The following is an 18,378-nucleotide window of genomic DNA, read 5'->3' on the forward strand; positions in this document are numbered from 1 at the left end:
TATCAGCTTTAGCCATGTGATACTCTATGGTTACCTGCAGTTTTTGTTCTTTTAACACAGAACTGGCAACTCTATCCAAAGCTGGCCGCTGGAATACAGTCTGAATCACTAACGCAGAATATATTTCATGTCCCCTTAAGTCAGCTTTTGCCCCCCTAAGAGGAAATGTGGTCTCAAGGAGAAGCCCCTCTCCTCCAACGGTAAGGAAGCAGAAGGGCACCCCCCTCCTTCTGTACCCTCCAAGCCAGGTGGCAGGGGGAGGAAGGGAGGGATTCCGTGCCAGTCTAAGCAGCTGCCCATGTCTCCTGAAGCCTCACCTGAAAGGCCAGCTGAAGCGATACTTGATAAGTTTGGTGAGGATTTCCTCACACTTCTGCATCTCCAGGGTCTGCCGGCGTGACATCTTTTTAGTCTGAAGCACCTGGGGTGGAGAAGCTGTGTCAAAAGAAGCAGGAGAGAGACCCGCCAGCCCACACACCTCTGCAATCAATGGGGGGGCCTGACCAGCACATGCCAGGCACCCGCCACGCAGCCTCTGAGCGGGGAATAGCAGGTGTATCCGGGAAGGGAGAGGGGGAAGGAATTACTTTTGGAAGTCTCCCATTCAGGAGCAGGTGGGGCAGGGAGACATGATACCATTGTGCAAAGTGGGGCTTAGACTTCCAAGGCCCGCCACTCTCCTAGCAATCAGTGTAAAACAAAACGAGCGCTGCAGGAGCTTTGATGGAGCAGCCAAGGAACGCCCCGGCAGCTTGGATTTCAGGCCAGGAGCCACCGGCATAGCTTTACAGGCAGCCCAGCCCCTCTCCAGGGTGCAGCAGGATTCTTCAAAGAGCTTCAAAAGCGGCCAAGGGATCAACGATGGCAAACGGGACGGGGGAAATTGCAGCACGCCCACCAGCAGACGGCGTGTGGCAGGAGTGAGCAGCAGCCCACTCCGTTCAAGGGACTAGGGCAGCAGCATTTCTAGCATGAACAGGGCCCCACAGCCTGAAGTCCCCCGTGTGCGCCAACAGACTGGCACAGAGCAGGATCCCTCTGGCATTTCTTCTGGGTAAGCTCAGGTCTGCACTGGGGATAGGAAGTGACAGGCGGAGAGACAAGAGCCTAAGGCAAGAACCCAAAGACCTTCCAACAGCTAAAAAGGTCATGTTTTTAGTCTTCAGACTTAATAGAAGGGAAAGCAGCAGGCACAATCCAGAATGAAGTCTATAATCATGCTACAACCCATGAGACAAGAGCATGTATGAGCATTCTATGGCTTGTTTTGGCAGTGAACCATGATGGGGGGGGGGGGGGGGGAGGAATATGGCCACATGATCCCATTTACCTCAAAAACACCTGAGTGCTGTGAATCGAGGATGGCAGACAACCAAGGAAGAATTGCTCAAATTCCCCCCCCCCACACACACACACACACAAACACCCCCAGTCTTCAGACTGGCTGGCATATCTGCCCCAAGAGTTCCCCTCCTCTGTGGCACGGCTGGCAGGGAGAAGCTGCCTCTGACCCAGGCTGCTAGTCCCTTCAGCTCTCCAAGACACTGCTTTGGAGGGGAGCAATTTCTGAATCGAAGGCCGAATGCTTTTATTTTTAAGATGACATGTGAAATGCAAACCAGTTGAATTATGTCCTGGATGCTGGGGAGGGACCACATGGGCAACAAGTGTCCAGGGAGGCTACCTTGGAAGGTTTGTGGCGCTTTGCATTGCTGGCATGCCAACACCCCACCATGCCCCGCCTCCTGCCACAGACATATGGCTGCTATTTAAAAACTTTTAACAAGTTTCAGGCGGCCTGCTAATGGGAGGGGGGGGGGGAGTAGAGCAGAGCTCTGCTAGAGAGGGATGCTTGGCATAGCTGTGCTACACAACTCAGCACAATACACAGGGAGCTTCTTTGCGTGGGGTGGGGAGGGAAGCAGAGAGAGACACCTGTTCTGCTTGGAACTCCTGGAAATACTATCTTGGGGCCTTGCAGCTCTTACCAGCTCGTCAATGTCTACTTCGCCAACAGGTGCGGCCCGCTGCCGGGATGCTCGGGTGGCATGCAGTGCCCGCCTCTTCCCTTGATGTCGGCCTCGCCTTAAAGGGTCTGCCGCTGTGCCACCCTGCCTTCCCTTGGCTGCTTTCCGGGGTCTTACTGTAAGGCCAAAAAAGCATTCAATCAGAACTTATACTGAAGGAAGAGGATGAGGAGACAACTGGGAGACCCCCCCCCCCCCAAAAAAAAACCTCTTCAAGATGGTCTCCAAGTCACTCGCTAACCAAAAGGTGCAGCTGTTTAAAGTCCTCTGAGCAGGGGAGTCACCGAAGGCTGTGCATGCCATGACTAAGGCTTCATCTCTCACATCAGGATATTACAGTATCATGTTCATTTTAATAAACGGCCAAAATCCTTTTTACACTACACACCCTTTTACACTTTACCAGTCTTGTGGGACTGTTCCTTTCCTCCCTTGCAAATCCTGACTCAGCTAGGATGGCTCATTTAGTGAGAAAGGATTCTTCCTGGCTCTTCCACTACATGGCAGAAAAGCCACCAAAGCAGCCTGCAGTTCTGCATTCCCCTTTGAGCAAGGCCAAACCACCTCCCCCAACATCTTGCGGGGTGTAGCAGGACCTCGGCTGTCATTCGTGCCAAGGCCACGGCACAGGCCAAATGTCTGGCACTCCAACATTCTTGACAAGAACCCTGAGGATCAGCCGAGCATGAGGACTAAATGCGACTCCACCAAAACGAAAGATTTCTCCACAATGACCTTCCCTGATTAAATGCCTCATAAAGCTGGGACTTGGGTTAAGGTCTTATTTTTAGTGACGGGGCCCTCCTGGCCTTGGGGCCTGGCCAGGCCAGCAGGAAGGAGCCTGAGCTAACTTCAAAAGCAGACATAAATACCCTACAATACAAGCTCCCTTCTGAGATTGGAAAGGGCTCCACACCAGTTTGGACAGCAGATATAAACAGAATCATAAGCAATGACAGGTTTTGAATTGCAGCCAACATGCTGTTAAGTGAAACAGAGTTATTGACCTTGAACATAAGAGGCCCTGGATTCAAATCCTGCTGTCACATTGCCTGTGTATCTTTGGACAAATGTCTTCCCGAAACAAGGAAAGAACTAAGCTACCTGCACAGCTGTTACACAGGAATAAAGACTCTAAAATGTTCTGCGGAACTTTAGAGTTCAGAATAAAATTCAACAAATAAACATACAAGTAGCTGGAACAAGCCACAGTCACAGGGGGACAATACAACAAGAATGTATAAAGGTTATGGGGTCAATGCATACAAACTAACCATGCTCTCTAATTGAAGAGCACCACAACCGACAAGCAGGAGACACACATCAGAGAAGCCATGATGACCACAACCTATGAAACTCAGTGAACTTCCTTCTACCAAGCCCAGCCCCTTAGCCAATCTAGCTCAGTACTGTTCATGCTAACTGGCAGTGGCCATTCCAGCTCTTAGCAGTCTTTCCGATCACTGCTACTTAAAATCCTTTGACTGGAGATTCCCAGAGAATGAACCTGTAAGCTTCTGCATCTAAAGCATATGCTCCACGACTGAGACATAGTGCTTGTCCTAACACCAAAGTTTGCTCAATACTGGTCAGGGGCTTTTAAAACAAATCTGGATGAATTCCCCCAGTAGAGGTAAGGGTGAGAGCGAAAAGAGAAGGAAGGGCTGGATGAACAGCCATCATAAAAGGAAAGAGATCAGACTTAACAGCAAGAATTACGGCTGCCAGACTTAAATTAGGGATTCTGTGGAACAGTTACCAACTGAACCCTCAGTTGCAATATTAAAAAGAAGGGACAGGACAGTAGCTCTAAAGGACATGTGCTCCCATAAAGTGATCTACTCAGGTACACTGCTTTAGTTTCTACCCCCACCCATCAGCTCTCTGTCATTTGTCAGTTGTTCCAAACGATTATGGTCAGCTGTGTTAATACCCAAGCCTCGGGTGGTTGGGAAGATGGCTCCCTGCTTGTTTTCCCAGATAGACAACAACGACAAACATCACTGATCCTCTTGGGCTCTTCCAACATCACAGCAATCTGGCAGATGCAAACTTATCAGCGGGTGGATTTAGGAGGCTCTTTCAGAAGCCTGTAGGTGCCAGCCGCAGGATTTTTATTCCAGCCACAGACAGGGCAGTCTGCAAGAATGGTTGGCATAGCAGGGACATCTCATTTACAGAAAAACCCTTCCATCTTAGAACAATTTGAGGTGCATTCTCTGCTCACCCAGGCTTTCAAGTACTTTCTCCCCCAGGGACAATTTTTTTTAAAAGCCCGGTTAGTGTACATTTTAAAGTGGCAATTAATTGTACTCATAATCAAGCTTTTCCTCCTGGTCACGAGCACTGCAGCATTAACACACTTAGCCTTGCTGCAAAAGCCAAATGATCCAAGGGCAAAAGAGTTCAATTCAGCTGTGGTGAAGCATCCAGGAAGATGAAAAGGAAGGGCTCTACTCCTGAAAGAGGCTGGAGGGCACTGAGCCCAGTACTGACCACATCCCACCAAACAGTCCCACTTAACCTTTTCCCAGAGGAGGGCAATGCCCAATTTGGTATCTCCCATGTACAAGAAACATGGCTACCAACTAAGGAAAGCCTCACCAGGGGGCAGTGGATACTCAGCAGCAGCCCCTGCGTCCAGGATTGTCCAGCACACCACTCACACATGGGGGGGCTACTTTGCTCTTACGCTGTAGCTCACTGATCATGGCTACGGACTTACATCTTGGCCCAGTAACTTCATAGTCTTCCTCTTCTTCCTCCTCCCCTTCATCATCATCCTCTTCCTCAGTTTCTTCTTCACCAGCTTCACTCTCTTCTTCTACTGAGTCTTCTGCATAGTTTCTACAGTAAGGTTCAACAACTGAGTCAGTGTCTCTTCTCTCTCTCTGCCTTCCAAGATTTCAGACTTCCACTCTCCTTTCTATGTTACATTAGTGTGGACATAGACCAGCTAATATGTTCAGTTGTGAGAAGCTGCTTTTGAAGCACGTGCTTGCTGTGTGAACAGAAGCCCACTGTGGTAAGTGTCAGATGAACACCAGGGAGCCCCAGAGGTCAAATCACCACTCTGCCATAAAGCTCACTGAATGACCTTAGCCAGTCACTCTCTTAATTTATTTCAAAGGATTATTTGTGAGACGAAGTATATACCCCCAAGAGCTCTGAGCTCCTTGAAGAAAGGCTAGGATAAATTTATAGATGAGTCCATCATCTACATTGCACACAGAAACCTTGACTGGCAGAAATGCCACACAACCAGGGTTTTATGCACACAAAAGTTCCCCACCTCTTCAAGTTTCCTCCTTCTGAGGATTCCACCCCACTCATGGAGCAGCTTGCCCTGGCAGTCTGTAAAGCACAACTTAACGTTCTTGTATCTTTCAAGCCTGGTGCACAGGGTAGAGCTATAGAGGACACAGGCAAAAAAGTAACTCCCAAACAAAAAGGCAACCCCCCCCCCCTCACCTGCCCCTGGAACTGCGCCTGGCAACAGAAGGCTGGCAAGCAGGGCACTGCCACTCCCCGTCCGGGATCTCATACAGGGCTGGCCTCAGGCAGAAGAGATGGAAGGCTTTGTTGCACTCGTCGCACAAAATGAGCTTGTCGTCCTCACCTGGAAGAGTGGGAGAGGAAAAAAAAATGAAGGTCACAACACAATGAGAAGCAGCTAACTAAAACTTAGCCAGGAGGAGAAGAGCGGCCCTGGCCGAGAGTGCCCTGTCGCACAATACAATACAGAGGAACCTCTCCAAACTCCCAAGGATCACTTTGGAAGAACTCGGGGCGGGGGAGGAGAAAGAGAACATGCACTCAGGCCTCCACTCCTGCAACAGGAAGTAGCTGCCATGTCAGATGCTTCATCATGCCTGCTCCAAAAATCAAAGCCTGGCTGGGTCCCAAGTAATTGAGCAGAAGGACTGGAGGAAGAAATAAATTTTGATGCTTGTACCATGGGCACATTTCTACCTCAAGCAGAACAAAGGACATTGAAGACTTGGCTCTTGCTGCCTGCTTTTTTGTCCTTTTATTCTGCCAGTCTAGCTGTCCTCATCCTGAAGTCCCACCTTCTTCAAAAATCCTTTTTAACAGGACCACGTTGCCATTCTAGTTCTTTCCCCTGTCTATTTTATACCATAAGCCAACTGGGCATTACCAGGGACAGGAGCTGCACTCACCCAATGCCAAATACAAAGGAGGCCTGGAGCACGGCTTTTATTCTTTTACTCACAAAAACACACACAAAAACCTGTATTTTGAATGCTAACCTCTTGCAAGGGAGAGTACAAGTACAAAGGGAGAAAAGCTAACCAAATGCAAACTGTTCTGAGGACCCAGATATTTATGAAAATGTGCATTTAACAAGACTGAAGGGAACCAAGTGAGAGTCTTCATAGCCTCTCCAGGAATGGCAGTGCAAAACCAACCTGGAGGTGAGCAAAATCTAAACCAGGTGCATCAGATTTTACCCACCAGGCAAGACAGGGGTATTCAAAAGCTCACTTGAAAAAACTACTGCTGTCATATCTGCTTCAAACTGTGAGGAGACAGTGCTGCAGTACCCAACGGTCATGTCTTTGGGGGACAAGTGTGAGAAATGCAGGATATCCTGCAGGCCCATGACTTAGAGCTGAGGCTTCCTCAGAAAGCAGAGGGTGGCCCCTCGGTGGCCATTCTCCCCCAGTCCCCCACCATACATACCCTTCTTTCGACACACTTTGCATCGGGCATTCTCCGCCGACATGTCCCACTTGATGCAGGCATCCAGCATGCCAAGTAGCACGTGCATCCGCGAGACGGTCTGTGCCTCACGGATTGCAATCTTCCACTTCTCCACAGCTGAAGCAACCTGGGGGCAGAACAAGCGGCTTAGGCAGAGACTCTGAAGGACTTGGGAGGCATCTGGCACCCCTTCCCCCAAGGCTCTCGACAGCTGTAGCTTGGGCGACAGCAAAAAATTTCTTTCCCCTCCATAGCCTCCGAGGCCCACAACTCTTGCTCAATGTACTCTGAACAGCCAAGCCTGAAACAGCTACATTCTTGACTTTGAAATCCAAACCGATACCGAATGCTTGTCCGTCAAGGAAAACAAACAGCAGAACTTTAGCTCTGTTAATTGTAGGGACAGCTGGGGAGGCAAAGTTCAGGTCACAAAACCCTGGAACAGCCCAAGGTGCCCTCTAGTGGCAGCTCAGAAGAACTATGCTCGATTGTGCAGCTGGGCAGAAATCAGCTGATTCCAGCCCCATGGCAAAGGGGCTCAGCATTAACCACAGAAGAGGTTCTTTGACCATTAATGACCTACAAGTAGCTTTGGCAATTCTATGCACAAGTGCCACACTAACAAACGGGATCAGCTTTTTGCTTACAAAATGCACATTCAAGACTCTGACTAAACTAGGGCGGGGGGGGGGGGGGAGGAAAGAGAAGAGGAAAACCTATCTACAGCCATATTATCTACAGCAGGGATGGCCAACGGTAGCTCTGCAGATTTTTTTTGCCTACAACTCCCATCAGCCCCAGCCATTGGCCATGCCGGCTGGGGCTGATGGGAGTTGTAGGCAAAAAAATATCTGCAGAGCTACTGTTGGTCACCCCTGATACAGCACTGACACCTTTTGCTGTACCAACAAGGAAACAATGGTGCTCAGTTGAATTCCTCCTGCCTAAAGCAAGGCAAGGCTTTAGAGGGAACAGATGAACTCTGCTGTTAGCAGCAGTTCAGGAGCCAAACTAAACCCTGGATTTCTGCAGAGTTGCACATTCCCCTCCCACTGACTCTGAGGAAGTACAGTGTAAACGGGACGCCTAGGAAAACAAGCCTTCACACCAGTCTAGAATTCCCTCCTGGTGGCTTTCTGGTGCAGTACCTGAAAGCAAAAGGCAGCCAAGGAAGTGGAAAATTGTGGTAGCTCACCAGGCACTCTGCTCTCTGCTTAATGCTCCGAGTGTTTCCTCAGACATACCAATTTTCCAAGGAGCTACTCATGGAGTTTTGCTCTTAATACACTGGGGCCAAGATAAACGTGCAGAAGCTGTTGGCAGGTTTTGTTTCCCTATACTGGAGGAAAGCATCCGCCTCCCCAAGCACTACAAAGAAAGCATTCGCTTCCCCTCAGCTTCCCCTATAAAGACAGAAAGTAAAGAGCAAGGCCCAGCTGAAATGCCAGTGAGATGCCTGCTCAGGATACCACCAGGGAGTTTAGATATGGGGCTATTTCTCAACAGCTCAGCAAGTACAGCAACTGAACACTCCACACACCCAGGCCTGGTCTTTGGTCACCCTCTGCCCCTTCTCTTCCCTACTGGTCTGAAGGAAACAAACAGGGCCCAACAGCTGCATGGGAACTGCCAAAGGAGCTTCCAGGAAGGAGGGAACTAGCAGGCAGCTTCATGCCATGAATCCTGTGTTTTTATTCCCAGCAAAACCCGTCAGATTTTGACTTTTTAAAGTGTCGTCTTTTCAAAGGACTTGGCTGCTGGCAGCTTGTTTTGCAGAAGGGAAGGGGATGCCTCTTGTTCTCCCTCCCTCCCAGGCAGGCAGTACCAGCCCCTGCTCACCCTCCCCCATCCCAAGCTGCACACAAAGCTTAATGACAGCTAAGCATCCCTCCCCCCCCTTGGGGGAAAAAAACCACCCCAGGCTGCAGCTTATCATTACTGATCAAGACCTTGGCTTCTTCCGCCACTCTCTTTTCCTCATCAACCTCCTCAGCCTTGGAAACAGAGTCTTCCCCTTGATGCTTCCTCCTCTTCTGCTTGGGTGCCATGAAGCCTTGCAAGAACTTCTTAATGACGCTGGCCTGAAGGTCAATCACACACTCCCCGAAGTCCTTCAGATTTTCCAATGAGCAAACCTGATCAAAAAGCATAAATGCACTCTTTTCTCTTTCCATCATGTTGAAGAACTCACAATTCTCAGCAGGCCCCACACAAAACAGCTCCACTTCATTCTGCAACTTGGAGACTCTGCCTACAACTTAGAGAAGGTCAGGGCTAGGGCTTCCCAGCTCTATGTATCACGCCATCTATTATTCTAGCCCTCCATTGGCTCAGTAGGTGCCTACAGAGGCTCATCAGGATTTCAGTTCGACTCAACTGCAGGCATCAGGCATATGTTAGGAGCGCTCAAGTTCAAAGATCAAGAATAATGCTAGTCAGAGTATAAGGACCTCCAGACCACCAGAGAAGTAGCATTCCAAGATGACAGTGGCTGGGGCATTCAGGATCCAAAGTACAGTCCAAGCCACACTCTCCCTGCCCCAAATCCCCAGGGGAATAGTACAGCTGCTTTCACTTCATAGGGTAGAAAACATAGGAAGTGGAGAGTCAGGACACTGGTCCATCTAGCTCAGCACTGTCTGAACAGCAATGGTTACTTATTTACTTCATTTATACCCCGCTTTCCTCCCCAGTGGTGACACAGAACAGTTTACTTTGTTTGCCCCTTCCTCCATTTTATCCTCATAATAGCTCTGTGAGGGAGGTTAGGCTGAGAGTGTAGGACTGGCCCAGATTCACCCAGCAAGCTTCCATGGTGGAGTAGGGATTTGAAAAAGGGGTCCCCCAAACCTAGTTCAAGACTCTAACCCATATACCACATGGTTCTGCCAGAGAAAGATCTTTCCCCAATGCCAAGCCATAGCCCCTCCCCCCATAAAAAGGTAATGGGTGATCAAGAAGACATATGTGGATAAGAGAAAGCCTGTGTGATTTCCTCCCCACCCCACCCCCATTGCTTGTTTTTACCCTGGCTTCAAACTCTGCTTCATTGGTGTATCCTAGGCCCCCTTTCTGCAGTCGTGTAGCAACTTCGATTAGGTCACTGCGCAGAAAATTCAGCAATTCGTGGTTGCCATCACAGGACTTCAAGCCAAGGTTCTGTTTCCGAGCCAAGTGCATGGAATGCGTGATGTCTTGATACCTGAGAGAGAGGACAAGACAGACCAAAGGTTCTGACTGGGTCTTATGATCCAAGAGATAACTTTTGAGTATTATAAGAACCAAGTGCTCCAATTCACTAGCCAACCTTTCAGAATATGGATCATTTGAACTGAACACTTATATTTAGGTAGCTGGCAATTATAGAGAGTCAGTGTGTCATTCCATAGGAGTGTAGCGAGTGTAGCGCTGGTTTTGTCCAGGCTTTGAAAAATTTAATGGCAGTGCTCACTTTTTTAAAACATGCAACTGTATATGTTCATAAAAAAGAATGATTTTTTAGTTAAGTCATAAGGCTACTGAGAGGCTGTCAGTAATCTTAACCAATCCACAAACATCTGGCCAAGGTATCGAAGACTGGACCACCTATAAACCATTTCTTATCAAAAATGCACAGTGTAGTATTGGCAAAGCCATGCAGAGAGGACTAGAAAAAAGACCCAGGAAAAAAACACCTGGAAAAATTTGGACGTGGGAGGACATGCAAGGTTTCTCCTGTGTTTACTAAGGACATGTTTGGTAATTGGTAATTCCTATGTATACTGTGTACATAAACATATTTCCAAGAACATCTAATGTGCATAATTTCTGACAACATAATGTATAATGTATTAAAATATACTAGAAAGTTCAATATTTTCAACATTATAAAGCTAAATGTGATAGTGATGTATGATGCTAGCAGTATCTACTGTGCAGGAAACTGTTTCTATGCCTTGCAAATAATACTCTTTTCTTTACTACAAAATTTGGCTTCTAATTTCAGCTTTTATTTTTTCATTACTACTCAGATACCTAAGATTGAGTGTCCTCACGTGCAGCTTAAAGTGCAATTTGCAACTCTCTTTCTCTCTAGTACTGGGCATAGTTAGCACAATTTCATTTGCTAAATCATCAATGATGCATTTTACATTGGTAAAGTAGTAAAATAAGTTTAACAGAAAAATATCAAATATTTCAGTTCCCCCCCCCAAAATTCAGGAAAACAGGAAAAAATTGGTTTTTCTTCATGACTTCAAAATTTTCAGGATGTTTACATCTCTACACAAGAGACACAAATATACCTGACTGCCAGTGTTCCCTCTAAGCCGAGTTAGCTCACAGATTTTTAGCCTCCAGCTCACACATTTTTGACATAGCTCAGGAAGGATGGCTCCAGAGCACGCTAATTTATGCAAGAGCTCACAACTTTAATGCCAGTAGCTCACCAAGTAGATTTTTTGCTCACAAGACTGCAGCTTAGAGGGAACATTGCTTACCACCCAGGTAAAAATCTCTCCCCACCCTTGCAAAGAGTGCATTCAAGTACCACATCATTCAAGAAGCCTTTGCCCCTTAAGTGTGAAGGAAAGCTCAGCGCGGGTGGTTTCCTTCAATGGGCTACACAAAAGCAGACAATATCCCCACCTTTTCTGCAGCCGTTCTTTCAACTGGCTCTCTCTGATACCCTGTGGATGCAAACAATCAAGGAGCTCATCCAGTTCTTTCTGGGTGTCGCAGAGAAACCTGGAGATGAGATCAATGCCAGTGTCAGAAGTAATAAAAATCCATCTACAAGGAGGCAGGCAAGCTGGCATTAGAACCAGGCTACAGGAAATCATGACAAGTCTTATAAGCTCCACTAGGTGAGAGCTGGTTTCAAAAGCCACCTTCAGAGACACATACAAGCAAGATCACAGAACTATCACCTTATGTCTCAGCATACAGCTCATGCCTAGCACTCTAACAAATTTGCAGTGTGCCACATTGCTCTTTTGTTTAGGCATACTTAAAACCATATTAATTGTTTTAAGCCAACTAAGTTGGGGCAGGGGACGCAACCAATTCTAAGCCATTGTTCTGGATCCATCAGCTGGGACATGACTTCTCATGCAAACATTACTGCTAGCAACTACCCCCTGCTGGTGGAGAAGTATATGAGCACTGCAATCTAAAAGTGGAACCGCTCAGATGGAGAATAAAAAAGACTCCAGCTGAAGAGAATGACTTATGCCCTTCAGGGAAAGAGTTCCAACCTTCTACAAAACTTTTACCCATTTTAAAAAATGTTACATTTAATCAAAGTACAAAAGTTCAGGTAGATAAAGCAATTCACCCAGATTAAATGATTAAATGTAGCTAGGAAGTATCAACAGTTCACAGAGTAGCAGTAACTAGATCAAACCAAGCCACGCGAGAGATTTTAAACAGCTCAAATCTTACTATTAAGAGTCACATGCACAAAAAAAATTAGCATTTCCACAAAGAGTATCAGTGGCACCAGTTTGCCTATTTCATCAGATGAAGGATGAGTCACAGGATGCATACAGGAAAGGATCAGTGAAGCTCTCAAGCTTCCACTGACGACAGCATCTTGAAAAGGTTAACCCCACTCTAAGCCACTGATTTAGCAGCACTGGTGTGTGTCAGAAGCAAGAACTTGGGGAAGATGAGGGCACACGCCAAAGCCAACATCAGCAGAAGGATGCACTCAAAAGATTTTCCATTTCAATAGCTGAGAACTGTTTCTGAAAGCAGTTGGAAGGTGACTTCAGAAGCATTGTGGCATGGTCCCATTCTCCCGCCCACCCTCAAAAAGCAGCATACACAAAAACAAAGCATTTCTCAAACCCAGGGGGCCTGCTCTTCAGGTTTGCTTTGATTCTTGCGTGCAAGAGAGCTTTCTAATATTATGCCCAGAAAGAAATTCAAACAACTCCTCATTTGAACATTTGTCATACCGTGTCCAGACATCTGTGTCTCAAATACAACTGCCACCAATTCAAGATGACAGTATTCCCTGTGGCAAACATTCTTGCCAACAGTCACAAGAGCTTACCATAGATTCTGTCCCTGTTTGGGGATGGTAGTCTCAATGGGAACTTCTGGGACATGCAAGGTTACAGAATGCGGAACATTCAATACACTGCCTTCCACCAGGGACTCCTGCATATCTGTAAACACCAAACACAAAAAGATGAGAGGCAGCCCCATCCAGAGAGCCTCTACTACCCATTACCATTTGAGAGTCAAGTCAAAACCTAAGCTATAGTGGCCTGAAAAATTCAAGGTTGTGATTAGCAGGCCAGTAATCTGCTACATTGTTTGATCCCACCTCCCAAAGAAAGGGAAGAAGTACTATTTCACTACAGACGCTGGTCACAGTTTTGGAATAGAGTCTTACATACAACAAGACACATATCACTGCTTCTGTGGGGCCACAGTATCAGTGAAGATTTACACAGAGGAAACTGTCAAATGCTGAAATATGATTTCCTTATAATGTTAATTTGGATTAGACAAAACCTAAGATCCAGGATATGAACAAAATTTGTTCACTTTGGAAAGGCAGCTAAAATCTTGAACTTCATAGGACACTGTCTGTATCACACTTCCATGAAACATTTTCCTAAGGTAATTGAAATTTTGTGCTTAACATTCCACTTTATTTTTGTTACTAATATAATACAATGCCAATACTCAGCTTCTTGCCTAAAACAGCTAGAAACATGCCCCATCTTACCTTGTTGGTAATCATCATCTTCCTCGTCTTCATCCCCCTCTTCTTCCTCCTCCTCCACAGAGGGAGGTGTGAAACTATAGTCTATACCATCATGTACCCAACCTTTCTCTATGAATAAACCAGGAACCTCATCAGAGAAGAGCCAGTACCTAGAGAAACCACATATTAGGTATGAGAGAAGCAAAAACTAATCTCCCTCCTCCCTCGGCAAATGCCAAATTGCTGTGGTGGCAATGGGGGGGGGGGGGAGGGAATGCAGTCAGCTATGATGGGTCAAGGCACCTTATTAGTACTCTAGGGCAGCTTCTCTAGACCAGAGAGAAATCCAATGGCCCAATTTAACAGTCCTACAAAGTTACAATGCTCTCAGACAGGACCTACTACCAGCCACAATACTCAGTTCATATGGCAGATCTAGTTGTCACCCATGTTTGAAAGCATGGTAATCTCTCACAGCCACTTCCCTCTTTTGTACCTGTTGTGGTTACGGTCTGTGCCTATCGGCGTCCTGCGCATCACCAGCTTGGCTTTGGCAATGCCATCCTGAAAAGCCTTCTCAGCTGCAGCTTTATGCTTGCGGATTCTCTCTTCTTCTGCTTCTTTTTCAAGTTTCACTGATGGGGAGGGGAGAGGAGGAAAGTTGTTAGCTCTCCCTTCCCGCAGACAAGATTAGTATTATCGTAGCTTAAAGCGAACAGTTAGCTAACAGGCTACAACACAGCAGGATTCTCTCTCACTTTAGGATGTGTAATGTTTTTTATGGCTAGTTTTTATATTAGTAATTTTATTATTTTTATTATAGTTTTTATTTTGCAAGCCACCTCAAGATATTATATAGTGTCTCTTCAGACTCTAGCTACTAGAGGCAGCTCAGAAAATAAAGATAACACAGTAAGAACACAGAAACAATGCCACACCCACATTAATTTTAGAGAGGGATGCCGACCACAAAGTTGGGGCTCATTTGCACACAAGTTCCAGGTTGGTAAAAAAAAGCATCCATCACCAATCACAAAAGTACTCAAAGTTCTGTTCAAACAATCCTCTTCAATAGAATCCATTCACATATTAACTTGATGGATAGTAAGCAATGTAACGTGTGTGAAGCAGACACTTAACCACTACACCAAACTGGCTCTCATGGGTAGAATGGGGAATGGCAATTAGGCTATCCTGAAAACCAAGACAGGTTGACAACAAGCAGTACGATAGCATCCAAACTTCTGACAGTGCAGCATTCCCTCCTGGAAGGACTTCTATAGTCAACGCACTTAAGGGGAACATCTGGTTACACAGCTCACAGCTGCCTGCTCCTATGCTCAAATAGCACCAAGGACCCCCCTTGGAGCTGGGACAAATTCTACCCCCACCCCACCCTTCCCTTTAGGGCACTGCAAAGCCTGACAATCTAGTATGTAGTGGAGTGTGTGACTCAGCTGCCAGCCCACTTTCTACTGTGGCTCTTCTGGATCTTACACACCCCACATAACTACCTCTCATCTGAATCTCCTGCTGCTCCTTCTCTTTCTTGGCCTGGATGGCCAGCAGCCTCCTGCTTTTGACAGCACTGATCATGTCCTCAGCTTCAATCTCTGCTCGCTGTTCTGCCTTGACTGCTTTCTCCCCTTCCACTTTCTTCTTCTCCCCCTTGCCCAGGCCATTCTCCTCCTTCCCATTCTCCTTGTTCTTGGCCACCATCTCTTTCCGCTTCTGCTTCTCTGCCCTTTTCTTGTCGTTCTCCTCCTTCAGCATCGCCAGCCGCTCTTTCCACAGCTCAGCCGACATCTGCTGTTTTGCTTCCACGTGATCCTGCACCGAGTAGGTCATTAGGATCCGGTGACAGAGTGCAGCCAGGATCTGCAGCTTCTCCTCAGAGCTCAGGTCAAAAAATTCTGAGGTCTCCAGTTTTTCCAAGAACTCATCCTGCACTTCGTTGTCCTCAAAGGCCGCCAGGTCTTTGTTCTCCTCCGCGAGCTCTGAAGCAACACTTTCCTCCTGCACGTCTGACTTACGGAGACAAAGACGCACCAGCTCAGAAACTGAATGCAAAGTGAGGGGGATCTCTGACAGCTTCATCCCCAATTCACGGTAGTCTTCTGCAATCTCATCTTGCAGAAGGGTCTGCAACAGAATGACCAGAATTCTGTTCAAGTACAAAAATCCTCCCTTCTCTGCACAAAGAGCTTCCATGAGAGAGACTGCAGTAATGGGGTACTGAGCATCTGGCAGCAGGAGCCCTGAATAGCAGCTGAGGAATTCTACCACCATGGCCACATCCCCAAAGAGGGTATTGGGGAGACCTTCTGGTGTATCCACTAGTTTAAAGGTAGGCAGGTTCTTCCCTTTGAGGTCCTGGTCTTCGTAGCGCTTCTGCTTCTCCAGCTTCTCCATCATCTCCTTCTCCCGCCGCTCTTTGGCTCGCTCCTTCAGCTTCTCCTTCAGCTTCTCCCGCTTCTTCTTCATGTATTCCTTTCGCTGCTCCTCAGTCATGGAGGCCCATTTTTTCCTGTGCTCCAGCAGTTCATAGCGCTTTTGCACAATACCCCGCAACTCCTCAGGAAGTCGGGCACGATCCTCGCTGGAGAGCAGCCGAGCAGTCTTGGAAATGATGCAGGAAAGGGCACTTTTCTTGTCCTCACGGTCTTTGTTCTCCTTGTAGTAGGCAATGAGGTGGAGTGCTGCCGGTGGGAGGTGCTTTGGGGGTTTACTGGAGGACCTGGGAGTTCCCCCCGAACTCCTTGGTGCTCTTGATACCTTGGGGGTGCCCTTTGTCATGTCCAGCAATGTCATCTGCTTCATTTTCATCTTGGAGTCCTTCTTGGGGGATCTGGGCTTCCCTGAAGACTTCTGCCCATTCAATAGCTTTTTATTTCTCTGCTTTGGATCCAAGGACTTCCCCAGCCGCTTCCTGCTGAAGTTACCAGATGACATCATTTGCATCATCTCCTCTAACTCCTCTGCAGGGGATTTGGGGGTTTTGAAGTTCTTCATTTTCAGCAGGGAGCCCATATCAGACTTCTTTAACTGCACGCTGCACCACAGCGAAGGATTCAATCCCTGGCCTGGAGAAGAGCCATCTAATTTCGGTTTTTTGGAAGCCTTCTGATCACCTGATGCAGAGCTCTTCCTCTTGGTTGAAGGATTCAGAGTTAGGTACTGGAATTGAAAATAAGAGGAAGGAGATAAGCACTTGCATTTGGGGGGAAAAGGAAAAAAAACAGATAAGGAATGATCTTTACAGAGCTGGTATTTGTTTTGGGGAAATTAACAAGTTGTTTTTTGGAGTTGCTAAAGTGCTACCAAATGCCAGCTTTGGGTCAACAGGCAAGAAACAAATGGTATACAAAATCACATTGACTCAGGATGCTGCCTGCCCAAAAACACTGAAGCCATTCCCAACTGGGAACTTAGTGAAATACAGTGAAGACTTTCAGACCACACCGTAAACATTTCGCAGCAGTAGCAACCCAAACTCTTTACCTAGCTTGTTCTGGCCGGCTAACACATCCAGATTATATAAGAACCAACACCACAACATAACACGGTACACAATGTACAAGACATTTTGCTTGTAACCATCTTGACTATAATCTCTGAACAGGAGCAAAATGTGCGATACCTTCCAGACTTTGCTTGCTGTTATTAATTTCCCTTGTCACAACACTTCTGATGCTGATATAGGTCAATTACAGCAAAACCACCCCCCACTACAGCAGCCTGCTAGATGTTAACTGAATCAGTCGAGTTGTCCCTGCAGAGATCTGACTGAAGAATTCAGGATCACCCAGAGTGGCCTCTATTATTAACATTACAAAACAGGAGTGCAGAAGACAAAGGCACTAATTAGCCACAATGTGTGTGTGTGTGTGTGTGTGTGTGTGTGTGTATATTTGGCTGCTGTGTGACACAGAATGTTGGACTGGATGGGCCATTGGCCTGATCTAACATGGCTTCTCTTATGTTCTTATTATCACAGCAGATTAAGCAATAGCTTATATGCAGGGAAAAGATCAAGAAATAATATGCACAGGTAGAAGACCAGGCCAAGGAAAAGATATTACCACCAAGGAGACATAGTACTCTTTTTTACATCTCTGGAATAAGAATTTTGGACAGTGCAGCATCAGGATGACCTATGTGCACATCATAGCCTGTTCTAAGCCAGAATCTGGGGGACCTAGCTTTGAGTTCCCACTCTGTCCATTGGGTTACTTTGGGCCAGTCATGTGCTCTCAGCCTAACCTATTCAAGAGGCTATTCTGAAAATAACAATAGAGAATAGCAGAACGTAAGTTGCTTTGAGTCCCAACTTAGCGAGGAAGATGGGGTATGAGGAAAGCAATGAAATAAATATCAGGCCACTTTAAATTGTTCCCATAACATCTCCAAAACATGGGACTGCCTGGATCTACAGGTATTTTCAAGCACAATGAAGAGTGGATGGGTCTCCAAGCCATCCTCCTCTCAGCTACTTGAATGGATCAGCCCTACCTACTCTGTCCTGTGTTGATTCATGCAAAGCACCCAAACAAAGGGTATTACTTCAAACGCAGTCCCACTTGCAGCATGGCATGTGCCTAGTTTGCACCCCTGCTTCCTGCTGTGAAGCTGGCATTTTAAAGAATTTACAGCAGACTAGAGTTAAGAACTCCACTGTGGAGCCATTCCACATTTTTAATGTCATTAAATTGCAACTGACTCATGACAGCCCCTTAATGGGCAAGAAATGAACAGAGGTGGTTTGTCATTGCCTGCCTCTATATAGCCACCCTAGTATTTCGCAACGGTATCCCATCCAAATGCTCACCAGGCTGACCGTGGTTAGCTTCTGAGATCAGGCTAGCTTGGGCTATCCAGGTCAGAGCCACCCTCAGCACCATTAAACATGGTTGTGAATAAACATTT

General features: G+C 46.8%; 1 protein-coding gene across 1 annotated transcript in view; it reads right to left on the reverse strand.

Moving 5' to 3' along the window:
- The window catches only part of BAZ1B (bromodomain adjacent to zinc finger domain 1B), a 32,935-nt gene that overhangs the window by 2,213 nt on the left and 12,344 nt on the right, over positions 1-18,378 (reverse strand). The window contains exons 7-18 of the mRNA XM_060259561.1: positions 14,967-16,629; positions 13,949-14,087; positions 13,474-13,622; positions 12,790-12,904; positions 11,379-11,477; positions 9,780-9,954; positions 8,702-8,887; positions 6,732-6,879; positions 5,499-5,646; positions 4,753-4,874; positions 1,989-2,143; positions 318-421 (exon numbers count right to left, since the gene is read on the reverse strand). Coding sequence (XP_060115544.1) covers positions 318-421; positions 1,989-2,143; positions 4,753-4,874; positions 5,499-5,646; positions 6,732-6,879; positions 8,702-8,887; positions 9,780-9,954; positions 11,379-11,477; positions 12,790-12,904; positions 13,474-13,622; positions 13,949-14,087; positions 14,967-16,629 — 3,203 coding nt within the window. The remainder of the gene's footprint in view (positions 1-317; positions 422-1,988; positions 2,144-4,752; positions 4,875-5,498; positions 5,647-6,731; positions 6,880-8,701; positions 8,888-9,779; positions 9,955-11,378; positions 11,478-12,789; positions 12,905-13,473; positions 13,623-13,948; positions 14,088-14,966; positions 16,630-18,378) is intronic.

The sequence above is a fragment of the Heteronotia binoei genome, chromosome 18 (assembly GCF_032191835.1).
Source record: "Heteronotia binoei isolate CCM8104 ecotype False Entrance Well chromosome 18, APGP_CSIRO_Hbin_v1, whole genome shotgun sequence".
Lineage (NCBI taxonomy): Eukaryota > Metazoa > Chordata > Lepidosauria > Squamata > Gekkonidae > Heteronotia > Heteronotia binoei.